This window comes from Centroberyx affinis, unplaced genomic scaffold (assembly GCF_046629955.1).
Source record: "Centroberyx affinis isolate AG114_WGS23_722 - 3 ecotype Tasmania unplaced genomic scaffold, CSIRO-AGI_Caff_v1 ptg008533l_1, whole genome shotgun sequence".
Classification (NCBI taxonomy): Eukaryota; Metazoa; Chordata; class Actinopteri; order Beryciformes; family Berycidae; genus Centroberyx; species Centroberyx affinis.
This window is the reverse complement of record NW_027284224.1, coordinates 15723-33933: the sequence shown is the minus strand read 5'-3', so window position 1 is coordinate 33933 and position 18211 is coordinate 15723. Positions and strand designations below refer to the sequence as shown.

The following is an 18211-nucleotide window of genomic DNA, read 5'->3' as shown; positions in this document are numbered from 1 at the left end:
TACCTGAGGGGGCTATTGTTGTCATAATACATTAGCTTGAAGAGAAACTTTTTTTTTTTTTACATTTCTAGCTGCTTGCCTTTGCTTTGACATTGTTGTGATAATGAAGCAAACAATCTGCTGAGAGTAATGTTACATGGGAATATAACTCAATTCCTGCTTCAACAAAACCTTGACCTGCTTCATAAACAATTGGAAATTGGAAAGGAAAAAACCAGGTGGATTTTTTGGGAATAAGGGTGCATGTTCATGTCATCTGAAAATCTTAACATCAGTTTTTTTTTTCTTGGTTTTTGATGTTAGGAGAAAGTTTATGTTCATAAAGGCCCTAACCCTAACCCTAGTCCATTGACCTAGACCATCAGAGTAACATAAATTCTTAAACTGACTATTGTTAAGAATTTATGAGATGTATGTGTATATATATATATATATATATGTATATATATATATATATATATATACGAGCTATATATTGCACATCAAAGCAAAAGTTGAAACAATTTGGGTCAAGAACTCAAGAACTGATAAACCCTTAAAAGAAAACATTTAGCCAGAGGTATGAATGTTAAATTAGACATTACTTTATACTGCACAAGGGTTTCACACTCTGTGAAGGGTATTTCAATACAAATGTATTTATTGATTCTTTATAAATATTAGAATTTATCTGATGATCAAATAATTTGATTAAAAAAAACCGATTCATAACCTTTTCCTTGCCACTAAAGCCTTGTGGGCAACAGGTTCCCTTTTAGAATAATGTAATAGACAAAATATTAGGTGGTAACTGGCAGCTGTTATTTATTGCAGTATGATTGTTGGCTCAAACATACATTATGGCCCAGAAGCCTGTGTTATTAAGTTGTACCCTAAGCTATGGCTGAAGTATAATTGTCCGAATTTGAAAACCAAAGGAAAAACAATTCAAAATAAACTGAATGGAGATATATTTCCATTTTCAAAAAATCATTACTTCAACTTTATCAGTCAGTATCTCTAAAATCTATGAAATCCAAATTGTAAATCTATTATAATTTTTTTCAACCAAGGATTTAAAGCAGTTTTTGACCTGGACCCTATTTTCCCATCTTTTTCCATCATACTGATCGATTCTGACCAAAATCTCAACAATTGCTTCACTATACAGCAGGGATGGACAGCCATGTGCGATCACTACACCAGGTGGTTTCACTGATTAGTTCCTCCTCTCTGGTTGAAGGTGTGTAATTAGCTGCTGTAGCGTTTGGCTGGAATGAAAACCTGCAGACTCAGCCCTCCATGGCACATGGCTGTCTGTCCCTGTTCTACTCCAAACCATGTGTCGTCTCCATAAGTGGCAACAGAAGGGATCAGAGGTGTTGTCTGTATCCATGACTGTCATGGAAAAATGCTTACAATTGTTACTTTATTTGTAGTGCAACTAGTGCTGAACTAGTTTTCACTTGTTTGGTTAAGGTATCAATGTGGGTCTTAAAAGCAAATTTGTTATCAGTCCATATACCTACACATTTAAATTGACAGACTCTCTAAATAATAGCACCATTAAGTGTGCCAGAGTACCAGGACTAATGAAAACCATCAACCCCAAAAAGCACCCAAAGCATGTCTTGTTCAACATATTGATATTCATCCTGTAATGAGACATGTAAACCTTTAATTTTCAGTTTATCCACCTAAAAACTTTCACCAGTTATTTTGCACTGCTTTACACAGTGGTGCATGCAGACAGGCAGCCGCAGTAGCACCAAAACTGTACAAGAAAGGCATGACTTGAGGCATGAAAAATAGGGTCCAGGGCGAAAATGTCCGGAGTTATGCTTAAAGTTATCTTCTATCCTCAGAAATAAACCATATTTCCAAATGATGTCAAACCAGCAATTTGAAGGCCTTAACTGAGACTCAAATATGCAGGCTAAGCAAGATCTTAAACTCACTGACCTGATGATGACCTTAAGTGGGCAAGCAAGCTAGGACTACATGCCTACTTTACACAACAAGTAGTGAAGTGGATGTGTGGAACCATGAATATAAATCAAAGAGGCAAAAAATTGGAAAGCAATGCAATCCAATATTTATCAGTGACTTTACATTGTATGATCTAGATATGCACTGTTTTAACAGCCCTGCTCAAGACACTGCATTACAAATGTTGCCAAGGCATATAATGGTTATGTACACTGACACTCATGTGAAACATGCATGATCTGCTAACAGAAAATGCAAAAGTAGAATATGTCAGCAAACTGAGCATTGTTTCAGATTTCCAAGATTCATGTCTAAAAAGTTTTGAAACACATCAAACCTCTTCACAATTTAATGGAGAAATCCACCCTAAAACACCAACTGTTAAAAAAGAGCTATTAGTAATGTACCTTGCATTTCTGGGTCTATTTTGTTGTTTGGTGGTGTATTTTTCTTATTCCCATGGATAACTGGCCAAATGTATGACATGACAACATATAGAAATATTTTATATATATTTTATAAATATATTATGGGAAACATAGGAAATCACAAATTTAAGTAGAAGTAGATGAGGCCGATTGAGGGAAAGTGGGTACACCAAAAAATGTTACACTCCATCACAACATAAATCCAGGAATGCATTGAACATCACAAACTGATGATATCCAACAGTATAAGAGTATCCAAGGGTAGATTTTTCCTTAAGTTGACTTTTCTGTAAAAGCTGTTATTAAGGTAATGATGAAAACACATTCTTTTACTCAAATCTTAACGGAAATATATATGCAAGCATGGGTGAAGAAGTGCCTTCCCTTGAGAGCCTCTGCACACCACTGCAGCCTGGTGTAGTAATCGATTTTCTCAAACAATAGTCATAAAAGAGTAAATTTGCTTGTTATACTACAGTCCCTGCAGTTGTGGGCAAAGGGCAGTACTTTAACGCACACTTCAGGCATTAAGCATATCACTATTTCAGATTGTCATCAGTAAACCTCTGACCCAAGTGCATCATAAATCAATGATTAATATGAATACAGACCCAACAACCTACCTGAGCAAAACTGCTGATACCAACTGTGCCAATTCCACCCTCTACTCGTACCCACTCATGCTTATCTGTGAACTTCAGGGCTGCAGAGAGAACAAGGGACCCAGTTAGTTTACAACAGATCAATTAATGTGTGTTTACCTCATTTGTAACTGGCAAACTTGAAAATATGTCCAAAAAGAAAATCAGAGTATACACATTTATCAACATTTGCAGTGTACAGACTGATGATAAATTGAATCTTGTTTTACTTGATTATAAGGGAAACTAAACATTTCTGTATTTAGGGGTGCCAGCTTTCTAGGAGATGAGAATACATGGCCTATTAGTAAGAAGTTTTGGATTTAAATGACTGTGGCCATGTGCCATTTAGTGGATGATTTCCCCCGATGTTCCTTACAGATTGCATGTATTATAATATGGGTGGCCCCAGCAGGAATTTGGAGACCAAACCCTGGCATTTCCAGTGCCATGCCCGACCTCAATAGCTGCACAGGACTACATTAGTCAAATTGACAAAATAGAGGGAAACCTTAGCAATCTCAACACACACCATTTGGTTCTTGTATTTGCATGTCCAAAGAACATCTTAGTGTACTATGGACCAGAGCTGAAGATTAGCCTATTACTTGTGCAACACCTGCTACTGTCAATTAAAAGACAGGGAGGTGGTAAAGATACAGGCCTGATTCATGATTGTGGACTTGCCACATTCACTTCAAAGCCTTCTAATCTGAACAACTCTGAAAGGTTGGAAAGGTATTGAGCTAAAGCCATAAATCCATTTGACATTAAACTTCAGTAACTACAGGGAAATCCTTACATGCATAACATGTCACTCCACTTGAGATGAAAACAGCACCACATTAAGAGTGGTTAGAGTTAACAGAAAAGACAGCTCATTTCTTAAAATGCAAAACCTTTAATTTACTCAGTGCAATAGGGAAACCTCAAAATCTCATTTGTCAAATTGTAAATTTGGGATTAATAAGGTTGTAGTAGGAGTGCAGTTCTGACATATTGGGCATCAAAGATTTGACATATACCAGCTGGCAAAACTGTTAGGTAGCCTACTTTCTATTTTTTTCTATTTAACCCCAAAAAATAACACCACACAATCATAAAGTAACAATCAAAGATCATGAATATGTGGGTAAATCAATTTTGATTCATCCACTCACACGAAATGCCTTCATATTTCCAATACCCTGGGGGAACAACTGCAATGCCTCAACAGTTTCCAATGTTAGCATCAGACCATGCAGAAAAATACAGGTTTGAACCAGATTGTGAACTGTGCAAGATGCTGATGCACGGCTGGACTATCTGACTCAGGAGAGAGCCTTTTGTCCCGAGAGCTGAATGTCTCTGCTGGAAAAAGCTCCGTTTGCTTCTATAGCGGAGCTGGACAAATGTTTTGATTTTAACTTCGATCAGAGCCGAAAACTGGATACATTTAGAAACATAATAGGACTGCGTCTATGAGGGAAAATAAAGACAGCACGCGAGCTACAAATATAGTAGGATATAGTAAAAATGTTCAAATGTTGCTTCCCATATTGTGAAATTCATCACTACAGCTGCTTATGGCAGATGTCCAGGATCATGCATGACTTCTGTTTAATGAGCTACTACGTGGTGCACGAGACAGCGGGTGCAGTTTAACAAGGCACAATTTGTTATTTGAGGCCAGTAATTAGCAGGCTAATGTGGAACTCCGGGTCTGACTGTAGATACAAATATTTCAATGACATTCAAAAAAAAATGTTGCTCCATTATACATTGTAATAATATGTGGCTAGTCATTTTTTTGTAACAACTTAAGTTTCGCTCTTAGGGCAGCTGCAGCTAAAATGACAATAAACTTGATAACTGCAATTCCACTCCTCTATTCTGTTTTGTTGCTGCTCAGGAATGAGCCGTGGGAAAGTGACAAAAAACTGCGTGAGTTTGTTCGCCCACTGCAGATAGGAATGTGTGACCAGCCCGCATGTAGAGGCTAATTTGGGCAGCGTTGTTACCATGTTTTTACCTGTGGACAGCGGCGTGGCGGTGCTCAGTGTCCGCGCGGCGTCGGTCCTCCACAGCAGCCGAGTCGCTGGAGTCTGTGCTATCTGCGAGAGCTGAGGCACTTTGGGGGAAAAGTTTGCAGAAAAGCACCGGAGCGCTACTCTCATCGCCATCTTCACTGAGTGTCGACCCTTAAACCGAGTGCACATACACTTGACCGTGACGGGAACGCGCACCATCCCCCTTTTTGCGTGCTCCCGGTGGTGGGGCGGAGGGCGTGCAGAGTGTGAGTTCATGTCCAAGTATTCCCAGTCATTGTGTGCATCAGGACAAAACCTGACATTGTGCCCTATAAATGCACGACTCTAACCTTGTGCTCCCCATGGGTTTGGGCTTTGGGACAGTTGTTGCTGCTGTGTGCAAATCTCCAGTTAACGCAGAATGTTTTCCTCCCACAGTTTTCACAACTCAGGAGAGGACATGGTGGAGGGAGAGAGACGAGGATAAGGAAAAATATGATGAAATTGTAAAAATATAAAAATGTGAAAATGTCAAACTATCTGCTTAAATCAACAACGCATGACCCCATGATACTGTTAGACAATATTATCACAATACAAATGCTATTAATTTAAAATACAAATGTAATTTTACATTAAGAGAGTCAAGTCATGGGTTTTTCCAAAACATTGCAACAGTCAGTTTGTGCCCAACACTCCTCAGATTTGTATTTAGGTCCACCTAGGGGTCGCCGTTGTCATGAAGTCCAATTACAACGAAAACAGGCTACTGTACAGCTCTGTGTATAAAAAGATCCCCTTTTATACACAGAGCTGTACAGTAGCCTGTTTTCGTTGTAATTGACTATGTGGGAGGTTGGGGGAGGTGGTGACCTGTCTTCTTTCTATTGTGCGTTCCAGTTTTATTTTTCTTAAACTCCACTGACATCTATAGTATCATTATTTTTAATTAATGTAGTTTATTATTCAAAAGTTGTGTCCTGTTTACGGTAAATACAATTTACAGTTTATACAGTGTAATACAGTTTACAGGCTTAAATTATTTATGCATCAAAAGGCTAAATTAACACAATGGCCAAAAGTAATCCAAATTGAGGATTTTGTTTTAATTAGTGATCCTTAAAACCAGCCTAAGACTTTGATGATGTTCAGCAAATCACTGAATCTGATGGTGTGTATAACTGACTCCATTGCTTCCATTTTATTGCATTGCAGTTATAATCAGTACTACTACCAGTACTAACCAACTACTCAAAGGATAGGTGAAAGGAACCCAGTGATGGCTTAACACACATGTGCTGGATGACAGAAAGAAACAATAGCATTCATTCTTTGCACCTTTTGAAATGTGTCCAAAATACCACCCAACACATGCTTCTTGGAGATATCCAGGTTGGCTATAGTCACTGCCAACTCTAAATAAAGGTTAAACATATTTCCTTTCCCTTTTCTTGCAAATCTTAAGCCCTCTAGAAACATTTAATTCATCAGTTCTTTACCCTCATGTACGTGTAACAAGGGACCGCATGCATGCACAAATAAACAAACCACATCATTTTAATCAGCTTTATTCTTACATTGTTTAAAGTTCTTGGCAGAGGAACATTGCATTTCTGCACTCCATGTTGAAAATTCTCGTACAAGGAATACAAGCGGACCTGGGAAAAACAGCTGAATATGTTTGGAATACTTAAAGTGTTAGGGGTGCTTGATTTTTGCTATTTTGCAAGTGATTTGTCTCCTCTTGAAGATGTTTGTGTACCTGGTACGAATCAAGCACACCTCAACTAGTTTAAATATTTGAAAGCATATTCAAATCTTTTTTTTATCCAGGTCTACATACAACAGAGGAACACACATGACTTCCTGATCAAGAACTCTCCATTCACTGTCTGGATGAGAGTTTGGGTTAAAACGTCCCCCTACACTCAAATGAGGGGGACACAGTAAATATGATGACAAGAGCGTAAGAAATACAAAAAAAAAAGCATTCAGCGTTGGTTACCGTTCACCCATGTAATTCTGAGAAAAGTTGAATTCCCTTAATGTGGTAGACTGCAAGGATCAGACCTTACTAACAGGCTGGCATTAAAAAAGACAAACACAAAACCAGCGAACTCCACTGACGGCCACAGTGGGGTACAGACCCCCAAAACTCCATGTTGACTCCTGCAGAGATCAGTCAGCAGGCCGGGTCAAAGGTCATGCCGTTAGACAGAGGTGCCCTCTGTGGGTGGTGCCGTCTTGTTGTCGTCAGGCTTCATGGCTGGGAAGAGCAGCACCTCCTGGGAAACAAAACAATCGTCAGCTGAGCGGGACTTCTCACAGGAGGACTGCAGAGGAGTTGAGCTTCTGCTTCTGTGATAAAACAACAGTGAGACCTGCCAGCCTTGGAGAAAGTTCTGGAGTGCCATGTGGAGTTCAACTCATGTATGTGTGTGCTGCAAAAAAATACCTAACACATATTGTACATTACAGATAAATGACCTATTTTATTGATCAATGACAAAACACTGACTCTGTCCATGTACCTGAAATAAATATTGAACCATTTACAGTGGCTCAACATAAACCAGCAGTAAAAGATTATATTAACTGATCAAATCAAATTTCTCTCCTGTTATCTGTTCTGCTCTAACCAATCAAAATGTCAGCTTGACTCAAAGCTGTTTGTTTTCTTAATTAGGAAATCCCCTTCGCTAGGCTTCCTCTCACAAGGAGATGTATATTCTCCATCTTGGCTCCCATATAAATGTTTTAAACTCTGGGAATGCTGCCTTCAAGTGCTGTCAGAGGTATCGTAATTATGAGTTGAGCACCCATGAATGACCCAAAAAGTGGCAAATGTGACAATATAAGAGAAAATGGAAATCATGGAAGCTAGGTCGACAACTGATGGTCAAAGAGATGTGTCGGGTGCTTTGATGAAGACTTTATGCTGAAACACAGTAGGCTGATGAAGCCAAAACAGAATGGTAAACTTAGACCAGGGACCAGTTGCATTAAGCTAGTTTAAAACTAGTCTAAGCCATAGTCTGGTGTTAGAGTCTCAGGTTGGACTAGGCTAATTAAGACAGTCTGTTACATATTACGACAGATTTATTTTGAGGTAGGAAAGTTAGCCCCTCCCCCTGGCTAATCTTGAGTCAAGAACTTTGTTGTTATGGCAACAAGACGGCTGTCAGAGTGGGAAGTTAAAATACTATAGCTATTTCATAGCTATAGCATTTTGGGTACATAGGAGAAGTAAAGGGAGGAACAGGGAAAGATCATAGGGGCTTCTGTTTTAGGAGGGTTTGTTAAAGTCCCGGTATGCAGGTGTTATGACCATGTAAAATTGGGGCATTTCCTCATTATTTAAACTGATTTACGTTTCCATAATTATTGGATCTCAGTTCTGTGAGTGCAGTAGTACTCAGGAGAGAGATCCAGTATTGCTCTGAGAAGACTAAAATATGAACTTTGTTCTTATATTTATTACTATTTGTTATAATATTTTTGTTTTAGTACTATTTTTAATTTGTTATTTTTTTATTTGTTTTTCTAAGCTGAACTTAGTATAAAATGTCAACCTCTTTTGCACATATTTCTGCTATGTTATGTTTACCTTTTTAACTGATTGTATGTCTGCAGTTTTTTGTTGAAAATTAATACAAATTTGGTCAAAAAAAATAAATTGTTTTAGCCTACTTATTTCCTACAATTAAAAAATGCATTTCTGCACTGACTCAAGAAAGTACATTAAACATTCACAATTAATAAAGACTAGTGCAGTGCCCGTTCAAAACATGCCTGTTCGGAACGGGCCGATTGCTTGGCCTCTGGTATTGCTGCTTGCAGCTTTCTCGAGAACCACTCATCCAAACAACTTCCCACTCGACACTGCACGTCCTTGGGTCCCCAGCAATACACCCGCCAAGTGTGAAGTAGATCGGACGAACGGTTCTCGAGATATGCGAAGGACACACATGCAGAGATTCCTTGCTTTATAGTATTATTATTTGTTTATTATTCAGTTGAGCATTGAGCCTTTAATAAAAATGTTTATTCATGTTATTTTAATTGTCATGCTTTCATAAACATATTTAAGGTTTGGTAAAAAGTGGCATCACCCGAAAAATGTATCTTGCCGCCACAAACATCCCTTAGCCAGTTACTTTTCCCATCTGGCTGGCTACTCAAAAATTTGGGGAACCCACTGAATTCCATGACTTTCAAGCACATTTGATGAAAAAAATAATTTTCAAGGATATTCCCGGACTGGATGTTACCAATATGAAATTCCATGACGTTCCAGGTTTTCAAGAACCCGTACAAACCCTGTGTTTAGCATTATATATAAATTAGTATTGATGTGTGTTTCCATGTATATCCAGAATAGAAAATTGTCACGATTTTACAGTACTGTCCGTTTTTCTTTTAAAAAAGATAAAAAGGTGCTGGTTACATTTTTTGGGTGCTACCTTGGCACAGGAGTTCAAAATCAGCCTTGTATACTCAAGATAAACTGGCCAGTGATGGAGGGAGTGAAAGTGGGTGGTGGAGGGAGGGAGGGGTCATACTAAAGTCAAGAACGCTAATTAGCAGGGAAAATGCCATTATGCTATTGTCAATCATCCCAGCTTCATGCCTCAGCTAGAATTTATCAGTCAGGTTGAAAAAAACAAAAAACAAAAGGCTTTTGGTGTATTGTAGCGTACTGTGATATCAAAATACAGAGCTTCTACAAAAAATGCATTCAGGTTAGAATGTCTGCTAATGAAATGAACAAGTTTGCATCATGATTTGTACGACAGCTTTACCTTGATGTTGTTGGAGTCTGTGAGGAACATGGTGAGACGGTCGATGCCCATTCCCCAGCCGGCAGTTGGCGGCAGGCCGTACTCTAGTGCTGTGCAGAAGGTCTCATCGATGAACATGGCCTCGTCGTCACCCTCTGCCTTGGCCTGAAATCAAACACAAATTACTTTGAGGGTCCAACCCAAATTATCAGCATGCACTGTCACTCAGTGAATCAGCAGTTTACTCTTTTATACCGACCTTGGCCTGCTGCTCGAAGAGCTCCCTCTGTCTAATAGGATCGTTCAACTCTGTGTAGGCATTACAGATCTCCTTCTTCATCACAAAGAGCTCAAAACGCTCCGTTAGGCCTTTCTGTGTTCTGTGCCTGCAACAAGAGAGAGAACATCAGCATCATCTCAGATCAAGAGCTCTAAGTAGCCTTATACAATACTGTGATTGTGTGTTGGTTTGCTGATGCAACTGACTGTAAATATTTATGACTTCACATCACACAGACTGGGCAGATGCTAATCTAGCAGCTTCAAGCTAAAAACTGGAGCAGCAACATTCACACGGCTTCTACAAGAAGCCTTCCCTTGTACAGGGTTGACTAATAGTAACAGCACCTACTTTTAAATGTTAAGTACTATAGGAGTTGTCTAACAGATATTTAACAGGGTAAAACCTGAGAAGTTCCTCACCATTTTGCCAAGGGGCTCATGATTTGAGGGTGATCACAGATAAATGTGGGATTGATGCAAGTGACTTCAAGGAAATCTCCCACCAACTGCAGGAAAAGAAACTGCGATTAGTAATGATCTAAGTAAAAAATAAATAATTTATGAAGAGATTGCAACACATGTCAGATGGTTTATCAGCAGAGCACCTTGTCGAGGAGGCGGGCAGTGGTTCTGGGTGGAGGACACTCCACTCCTTTCTGGGCACACAGGTCATCGAAGAATTTACGTGTCTCTGAAGAAGACAACAAGACAGTGGGTGATTTTAGGAATTGAATTCCTATGCATTTCACCTCATGAAACATCTCATGAAATATATATATGACATGAACAACAAAGTATAACTGGCAACTTTAGTGACTTAGTTGAAATTATTTGTACAACATTTAGAAGTGAAGGTATAAAATAGTGGAAAAAATACAATGATACAAAAAAACAGAAGTTTGTGAAAGGGAGATAAAAAAGGTTTATAAAAACACCTCAGAAAAGAAGGAAAGGCAGAAAGACAGAAAGTTTCCTTTACAGGCAGTTCTCTTCACACGTATCGCTCTGAGTTCCTATAGCTTCTCACCATCACTGTCATAGGTGTCAGCAGGAGGGAATTTGACGCCCATCTGCTTCTCCAGGTCATGTGTCATGCTGACTCTTCTGAAAGGTGGAGTGAAGTCGATCTCATACGCCTGTCCCTCTGGACCGTCGGGGTGATAAGTCACCTTGTAACCTCCAGTGATGTGCTTCACCATTCCTGGAGGGGAGAAGCAAAGAACCACAGAGTTAAGGAGATAGAGTTACACAGATTTGTTCATTACATGCTTATACAGGACAGCCCAGGTGGAAGGCTGTAGAAACAAATTGGGATCCTAACTGTAAAGTGCTACGCAAACTCGCACATGACTGAGAAGACACCAAGAAGAGATGGACCTTTGAAAAGCACCACGGCATTACATTACATAATGGCAATAAAGTTTTTGAAACATGTCACTGAAATCCTGTTTAGACAATGCTATCCTCAATAAGACAGGTAAAAATTTTTAAAAAGGTAATTTTTGTTTTTAATGTGGGATATTGTCCTGAAAGTGATCAAGGCATTGATATTAGGAGCCTTGTAGATGCCTAACAGACAGACCGATCTCCACATTTTGTTTTGCTTTGTTTCAGTCCTGCGTCACCACACTGGCAAGTACTGTGGTTTGGGCCCTGCTGCATCTCATCCGGTGCTACAGAGCCTCTTGTCAAAACAAAAGTGAAACGGTATGCTCTACACTGGTTGCATGTGGTATGCAATAAGACTAGGGATGGGCAACACACATTGATACCACCTTGACCAAACAAGTGAAAACTAGCTTATCACTAGTTACATGAAAAGTTAAAAAAAAAAGTAGTGTTTTTCATGACAATCATGGATACAGGCAACACTTCTGATCTTTTAGTAACACCACTTATTTAGACAACAACCTGCAGACTCTCTGCCCTGCCCTCCATGGCACATGACTGCCCATCACTGTGCTAGACAGTACATACTTTTTAGTTGTCAGTGACGTTAAATTGCCCAACACTCTGATATAGGTAAACATGAGTTAGGGCTATTCTGTATTTTAATTTAGCTAGCATGTTGTTACTTGGTCAAAAAGTTACGTATGTTGTTAGCTATGTTGTTAACTGTTATAGCCATTTTTACTTTTTGGATAACTATCAGCCCATGTCTCAATCAGATAACTGTTGCATAAAGGAAGTGTAATGTCACGTTCTTCAGAGACAGAGTACTTTATGACACCCAGAACTCACATCAATAAATCAGAGCAGATCCAGCTTGTTTACAACCATAATACGGATCTTGAATTTGAAGAGATATGACTCATCCTTTTTATGAGGCTGTTGATAAAGGGCTGTGGGAGCAAACTTGTCATGTACAGGAGCGTAGTGGAGGGTAAACTCACCTAAACTCAGTTTACCTTTTTATTTATGAAGAGTTTAACCACCTTTTGCACATCAGTATGGCAGGCTCATCGTTCTTCATTCAATCTATTAATGTATTGGCTATATAGAATTACAATTCAACTTCTGAAAAAAAAAATCTTATAGAGCTGACTATGAGTCTTCACTTACCTGAGAGTAGCTTCTCTGTGATGTCCATCAAGTCATGGTAATCTGCATATGCCATGTAGAACTCACAGGTGGTGAACTCTGGATTATGGGTCAAATCGATGCCCTCGTTCCTGAACTGTCGCCCGACCTCATACACTCTGTCTATCCCACCAACCACCAGCATCTGGAGATAGAACATCATGGTATACAGTGAACTGCATGAATATTTAGACAACATTTGATATTGACACATATTTTGGCTTACTCAACACTATGAAGATGAAATGACGCAATGACTATGAGTTTCAGGACTCAACTTTAATGTGCGGGTATTTTCAGTCACACTGAAGAGCATTTAAAGAACTATGGCCTTTTTGTAAACGCCTGTAGTTCTTTAACTGTTGTTTTGATATGTTTTGATATTTGGCTGAAAACACCCTCACATTAAAGCTTACAGTCACTTCACATGTAAGTAATACGAATAGAGCCCCAAAACATCAATGTAAACTAACTGTACATGATTACAATCAAAACTATGTAAAATATTTTAAATTTGCCCACAACTTAGTAAAATACTCTCTCCAACACTGATCTCTGATTATTGTTTGTGATGAATCGTAAAAGGCGCGTTACCTTGTGGTAGAGCTCAGGAGCAATTCTCATGTAGAGGTTCATGTCCAGCTCATTGTGGTAAGTAACGAACGGACGGGCCACTGCTCCACCGGGAATAAGGTTCATCATTGGTGTCTCAATCTAAATAGAGAATGTTTCAGCAAAGCAATCTTACAATGATTTATTTTCAGCTGCCTGAAATGTGCAACAAATGTACAAAATAGCAGGAGCAACATACTTCTACAAAATGCCTTTGGCTCATAAATAACTCAGAGTGATATGTGTTGTGTAAACGGACATTTTAACATTTTATCTTACCTCCAAAAATCCCAGCTGGTCCAGGAAGCTGCGCAGGTAGGTGATGATTTTGGAGCGCGTGATGAACTTCTGTCTCACATAGTCGTTGAGGATCAGATCCAAGTAGCGCTGACGGAATCGTGTCTCCTTTGGAAAGAAAGAAGATACAATGGTGAGAAACAACTGAACATTACTTTGGTGTGAAATATCAATCATGACAGGGCAGCTTGTCTTGTTCCCCTCAACATGGGGGCAGCGTGACCAAATTCACTGTCAAAACGAAAGATAAGGAGATTTTGTGGGACATAAAAAGAATAATGAAGACATTAACTACAATGCCTTGAGAAAGTATTTAAACTCGTTGACCTTTTCCGCATTGTGTGATGTTGCAGCCAGAATTAAAAATGGATTGAACTGAGATTTACAGTCTACACAAAATACCAAAATGTGCCTGTGAGAAACTGAATGTTCCTCTAAATCAAGTCTTACCTTGTCTTTGAGGCCAAAGTGGAGGTGGGGCAACATGTGCAGACAAGGCGACAGCAGCGTCATCTCTATGGGAATGATGCTCAGCTCGCCCTTTTTTGTCTTCCCTGGGTTACCACGGACACCGATGATGTCACCACGCCGCAGCTTGTTGTTGATGGCCACAAAGGCGTCCTCAGACTCGTAGGTCCTGACAGGGACAAAAGGGAGACATGAAGAAATGAAAACAGCACACTCAAAAGTGTTCACATGGGGAAAAAACATTTATAGTACGGGTGCTGATTTTACTGTAAGATGTGCAGTGCTGAAACGATTAGTTGATCGACAGAAAATTAATTGATTAGAATTTTGCTAATTGATTAATCAAGCAAGTAAAAATACCAAACATTTGCTGGTTACAGCTTGAAATGCTAAGATTTGCTTGCATTTCTCTGTTTGATATCATTATAAAATGAATACTTTTTTTTGGCTGCTGGTCAGACTTTGTCATTATTTTTGACATTTTATAAACTAAATGATTAATCGGAAAAAATAATCTATAATAATAATAATTTTTAGTTGCAACCCTAAAAATATACTTAATATCAATATCCCCTTTCAGCAAACACCCACCCAGAGGTTTCATTCTGTACCTTGAGTTTGCCATAACTTGCAGCTTGCTGCCTTCCCCTCGCAGGTCATAGAAGAGCAGCTTGGCACCAGAAGCCCTCTTGGCATGGATCCGGCCTGCCAATCACATATGAAGCTTGACTTTGTTTGTCACTAGGAAATGACTGCAGAATTATACAAACACAATAATGGCTTAAGTATCTTAAATTTGCAAAATATTCTTAGTACCTGACACAGTGAGAACAACATCTGTTAGCTGCTCTCCAGGCTGCAGGTTGTTGTATTTCTCAATGAACTCCGTGAGTGACAGATCTACATGATATTTATGTGGGTACGGGTCTTCTGCTGTGCCCTTCAGCGCTTGGACGGCCTGGGTGCGGATCTTGTAATATTGCTGCATTATAGGGAAAACAGATGAGACGTTATTAGTTATTATATATATATTAATTAAGGGTTGGGTAATTGAAATGTAAGGTATGCACATCCACAAAACTCACATTAGGGTCAAGAGTCTCCTCATCTGCCCCAAATGCATTCTGCACCCCTTGGTCATTGGATTCCTTCTTCTGGTTCACCTGCTCTTTGGTTTTGGCTTCCTTCTCAGCTGCCTTCTTGTCGGCTTTCATTCGCCTCTTCAGCTCACTGACAAGAAAGGAGGAATCGAAGAAGAAGAAGAAGAAGAAGAAGAGGAAGCACGGATCAGACTTCTAACTTGTCTGCTACTGTTGGAACTACAAGCGAACCTCAAACACCTCAGGAATGGAGAAGTTCATATTGGTGAAATGTTCAGGTTGTTTAAATACATTTAAACTTTAACATTATTCTGAATACTAAACTTTAAGTCAAATATGCCTGCATACCAACAAATCATTTTCTACAACTGTACACAATTAGATACTTTTCCACATAACCAGGATTTGGGATTTGCTTTCTATTCAGTTGATGTCTGAGGTTTGGAAAGCCAAGGTTACAGTATGTCCTAAAAACAACAACAACAGCAAAGCAAAACAACCATGCAAGTAATGCGGGGAGGAAGGGAATGGGACCACATGTTACGATGACAAAAGGTTGGGTGTTTTTCTCATTGGAATGGAAAAGCCACCAACCTTTTGTCACCTCTCCAGCGGTTCCCGTAAACTAGAGGCGGGGCTGCAGCTGTACAGGGGGGCGCAAATTTTAACCACTGTGCCCTGACCCCAAAGGCTTGGCACAACTGCTGCCTGGCCGCCCTGACCACACACAGCATACTGCGCTACACCAGTCAGTGGCCAGACCTGAGGAGAGACATACACACACACTGCAAAAGCTGTCTTGGGCCCACGCAGCACCAACACTCCTACTTTCTACTACAGCATACTGGACAGAAATCATATCCAATCTAACAGTGATGAAAAAAAAATCAATAGCCAAGAGGTTGCCATGACATTACTAGCACGGAAAAGAAAGGCAGGGGAACATAATTAACACCATTTCAACAATGATTTATTCCACGCTGTTAAACATCTACCATTTATACCACCAAATGGCTCCGTTAAAGGAAATTGGCACCCAAAAAAAGGGTGCTTATCTATAACATAACAGAAAATGAAACTACAAACGAGCGAAGGGTGGCGGACATTTCTGTAAATGCACCATGGATTTTGTAGTTCCACAAAATCGCTAAATAGAAAGAATAGCGTAAAGTGGAATAGGCATCCGACCATGTTCAAAACTACAATTACCACCTAATGTACACAGTGCCTCGACCCGAATTGACTGCTGGGAAGTGTAGGCCTGTGGAATAAGACCATATGGAACCCTCACTTCACTATCATGCTTTGACCTGATGTAATACTGTGCAACATTACATAACCGCCTTCAATCTATAATACCGGTCTAAGCGAAAAACCCCTTACAAGAAATACACTACGTAAGGATTTGGAAACGATTTACTATGGAGGGAGGAAACAAATAAGCTCACTTTTTGCTGAGTTTGTCTCCGTCCACCGCTGTCACGTCAGCCATCTTCTTGATGCTGCGCTCCGAAAGACGCCGGGGACGCGACGCAGCCCAAAAAGAACGCGAGAACTTGATGGTGCGTTCGGGTGACTGTCGGAAATGGGTAAACCGGCGCTGTGTTGCCAGGTCTTTTGTGGCGTTCCCGTGCTCGGTTAAGTCAGGAAAGTCCTGTTGTACGTGCTTTGGTGATTCTTCGGGAGTTAATCGATTTTGGCATAGACATTACCATATACTGTTGATATTTCATGATCAAACGTGGTGACTTCCAGTTTGTCCACTACTTTAAATCAGTGTATCCTCAGTAAAAAAAAAAAAGGGTTTTCCCAGTACGAGTACTCATATCGAAACATTTTGAATCCCATTTTTCACTTTTCACCATTAGTCACTTTTATATTACACATGTTGAAATGACCAATAACTACTATAGTAAAAAACAACAACAACAACATTATTCTGGAAAGTCAGTTTTATTATGAACTCTGTGAGCAGTGACAAAGACAGTAGAAAGACTCTGAAGATGAGCCAACCAGATCAGAGTGGCTGTGTAGATCTTTTGTAAACCTCTGACACTCCTCCTCACTCTGTCATACGTAAACAAAGCAGCAGCTGAAGCAGCAAGCCTGGCACATCAAGCTGTCAGGCTGTCATCTGGAAATGTCATTATAGTCTCCCTGCAATGGAGACAAAGCAAAGAGGGAGATAAAAGGATGGCTACAGTGGCTGCACATCAAGGTTTACTTATACACCAGATGAAGTTATAACCTACTCTTTATAAACCATATAAAGACATAAAAGGGTTGTGACATTAGTAGTAAGAGAATGTGCCCAGTAGAACAGACTGTCTTTCAAAAACTTCCAGAATAAGCCACCACCTGTCTGGATGACAAAGTGACATAGCTAATTTTTTCAAAAAGCAAGAAACAAATAATAGTTTCACTAAATAAATAGTTTGCCTTTCAACACACAACCATTTCGGTAGACTCAAGCTTGAAAGGTGATGCTAGATTGAGCTCACCTTGTTTCTTTGACTTTCTCCTTTGCTTTTGCCAAGATCTACTCCCAGTCTATAATGACGCTCAAACATACTGTAGCCTAGTTGTTAAGGCAGGCAGTTGGTCTCCTGCTGTTTTGACCTGTGTGTTGTGAGTCACAGCTTCAAATCCCAGGTGAGCTGTAGGATTTCTGATCCATATGGCACAAGGTGACAGAAAAGTGCTTTTCCTATAGGTATCTGGAAGTAGTCGAGCTATATTTGTACAAATAAGTCTTAGAAATGTAAAAACTCAGGTAAGGTGAAGAAATAGATTATGTGCAGGAGCATAAAATCAGGATCAAATCCCAAATGTGTTGATCATGGATAGAACTTCTCTTGAAATTGTTATGCTACTAATCTTGTTTATCACAAGTGTGAGAAGTCAATTGAATAATTGTCTATTTAGGGAACCTTTTTGGCTCATGTGCTGCCCCATATCATTCTTAATCTTAATTCACTGAAACAGTGATGAGGTAAACTGGGAGGTGACATACCGGCTCTCTAAAATCCATTTCTACATACACTA

At 39.6% G+C, this 18211-nt stretch overlaps 1 protein-coding gene across 2 annotated transcripts; it reads right to left on the bottom strand.

The window, feature by feature from the left end:
- Positions 1–6598: 6598 nt before the first annotated feature.
- Positions 6599–16676, bottom strand: kars1 (lysyl-tRNA synthetase 1). 2 transcript variants are annotated; one of them, XM_071514342.1, is made up of 15 exons: positions 16615–16657; positions 15761–15928; positions 15152–15296; positions 14883–15048; positions 14678–14771; positions 14049–14235; positions 13581–13706; positions 13284–13403; positions 12672–12834; positions 11137–11310; positions 10715–10800; positions 10530–10615; positions 10087–10213; positions 9849–9992; positions 6599–7331 (listed from the first exon to the last, which is right to left on the bottom strand). In XM_071514342.1, exons 2-15 carry the CDS (start codon positions 15898–15900, stop codon positions 7257–7259), a joined length of 1833 nt encoding a protein of 610 aa, XP_071370443.1. In that variant the 5' UTR covers positions 15901–15928; positions 16615–16657; the 3' UTR covers positions 6599–7256. The 2 variants fall into 2 exon arrangements, with proteins under 2 accessions (XP_071370443.1, XP_071370444.1); XM_071514343.1 differs by lacking the exon at positions 15761–15928 and having other exon boundaries at positions 16615–16676.
- Between the last annotated feature and the right edge of the window lie 1535 nt (positions 16677–18211).

Coding starts and splice junctions, on each gene's coding strand:
- kars1 (XM_071514342.1), bottom strand. CDS start 15,900: ATGCTGTGTGTGGTCAGGGCGGCCAGGCAGCAGTTGTGCCAAGCCTTT. Junction 15,049..15,151: donor AGGAGACTCTTGACCCTAAT/GTGAGTTTTGTG, acceptor CCTATAATGCAG/CAATATTACAAGATCCGCAC. Junction 10,616..10,714: donor CTGCCCGCCTCCTCGACAAG/GTGCTCTGCTGA, acceptor CTTTTCCTGCAG/TTGGTGGGAGATTTCCTTGA.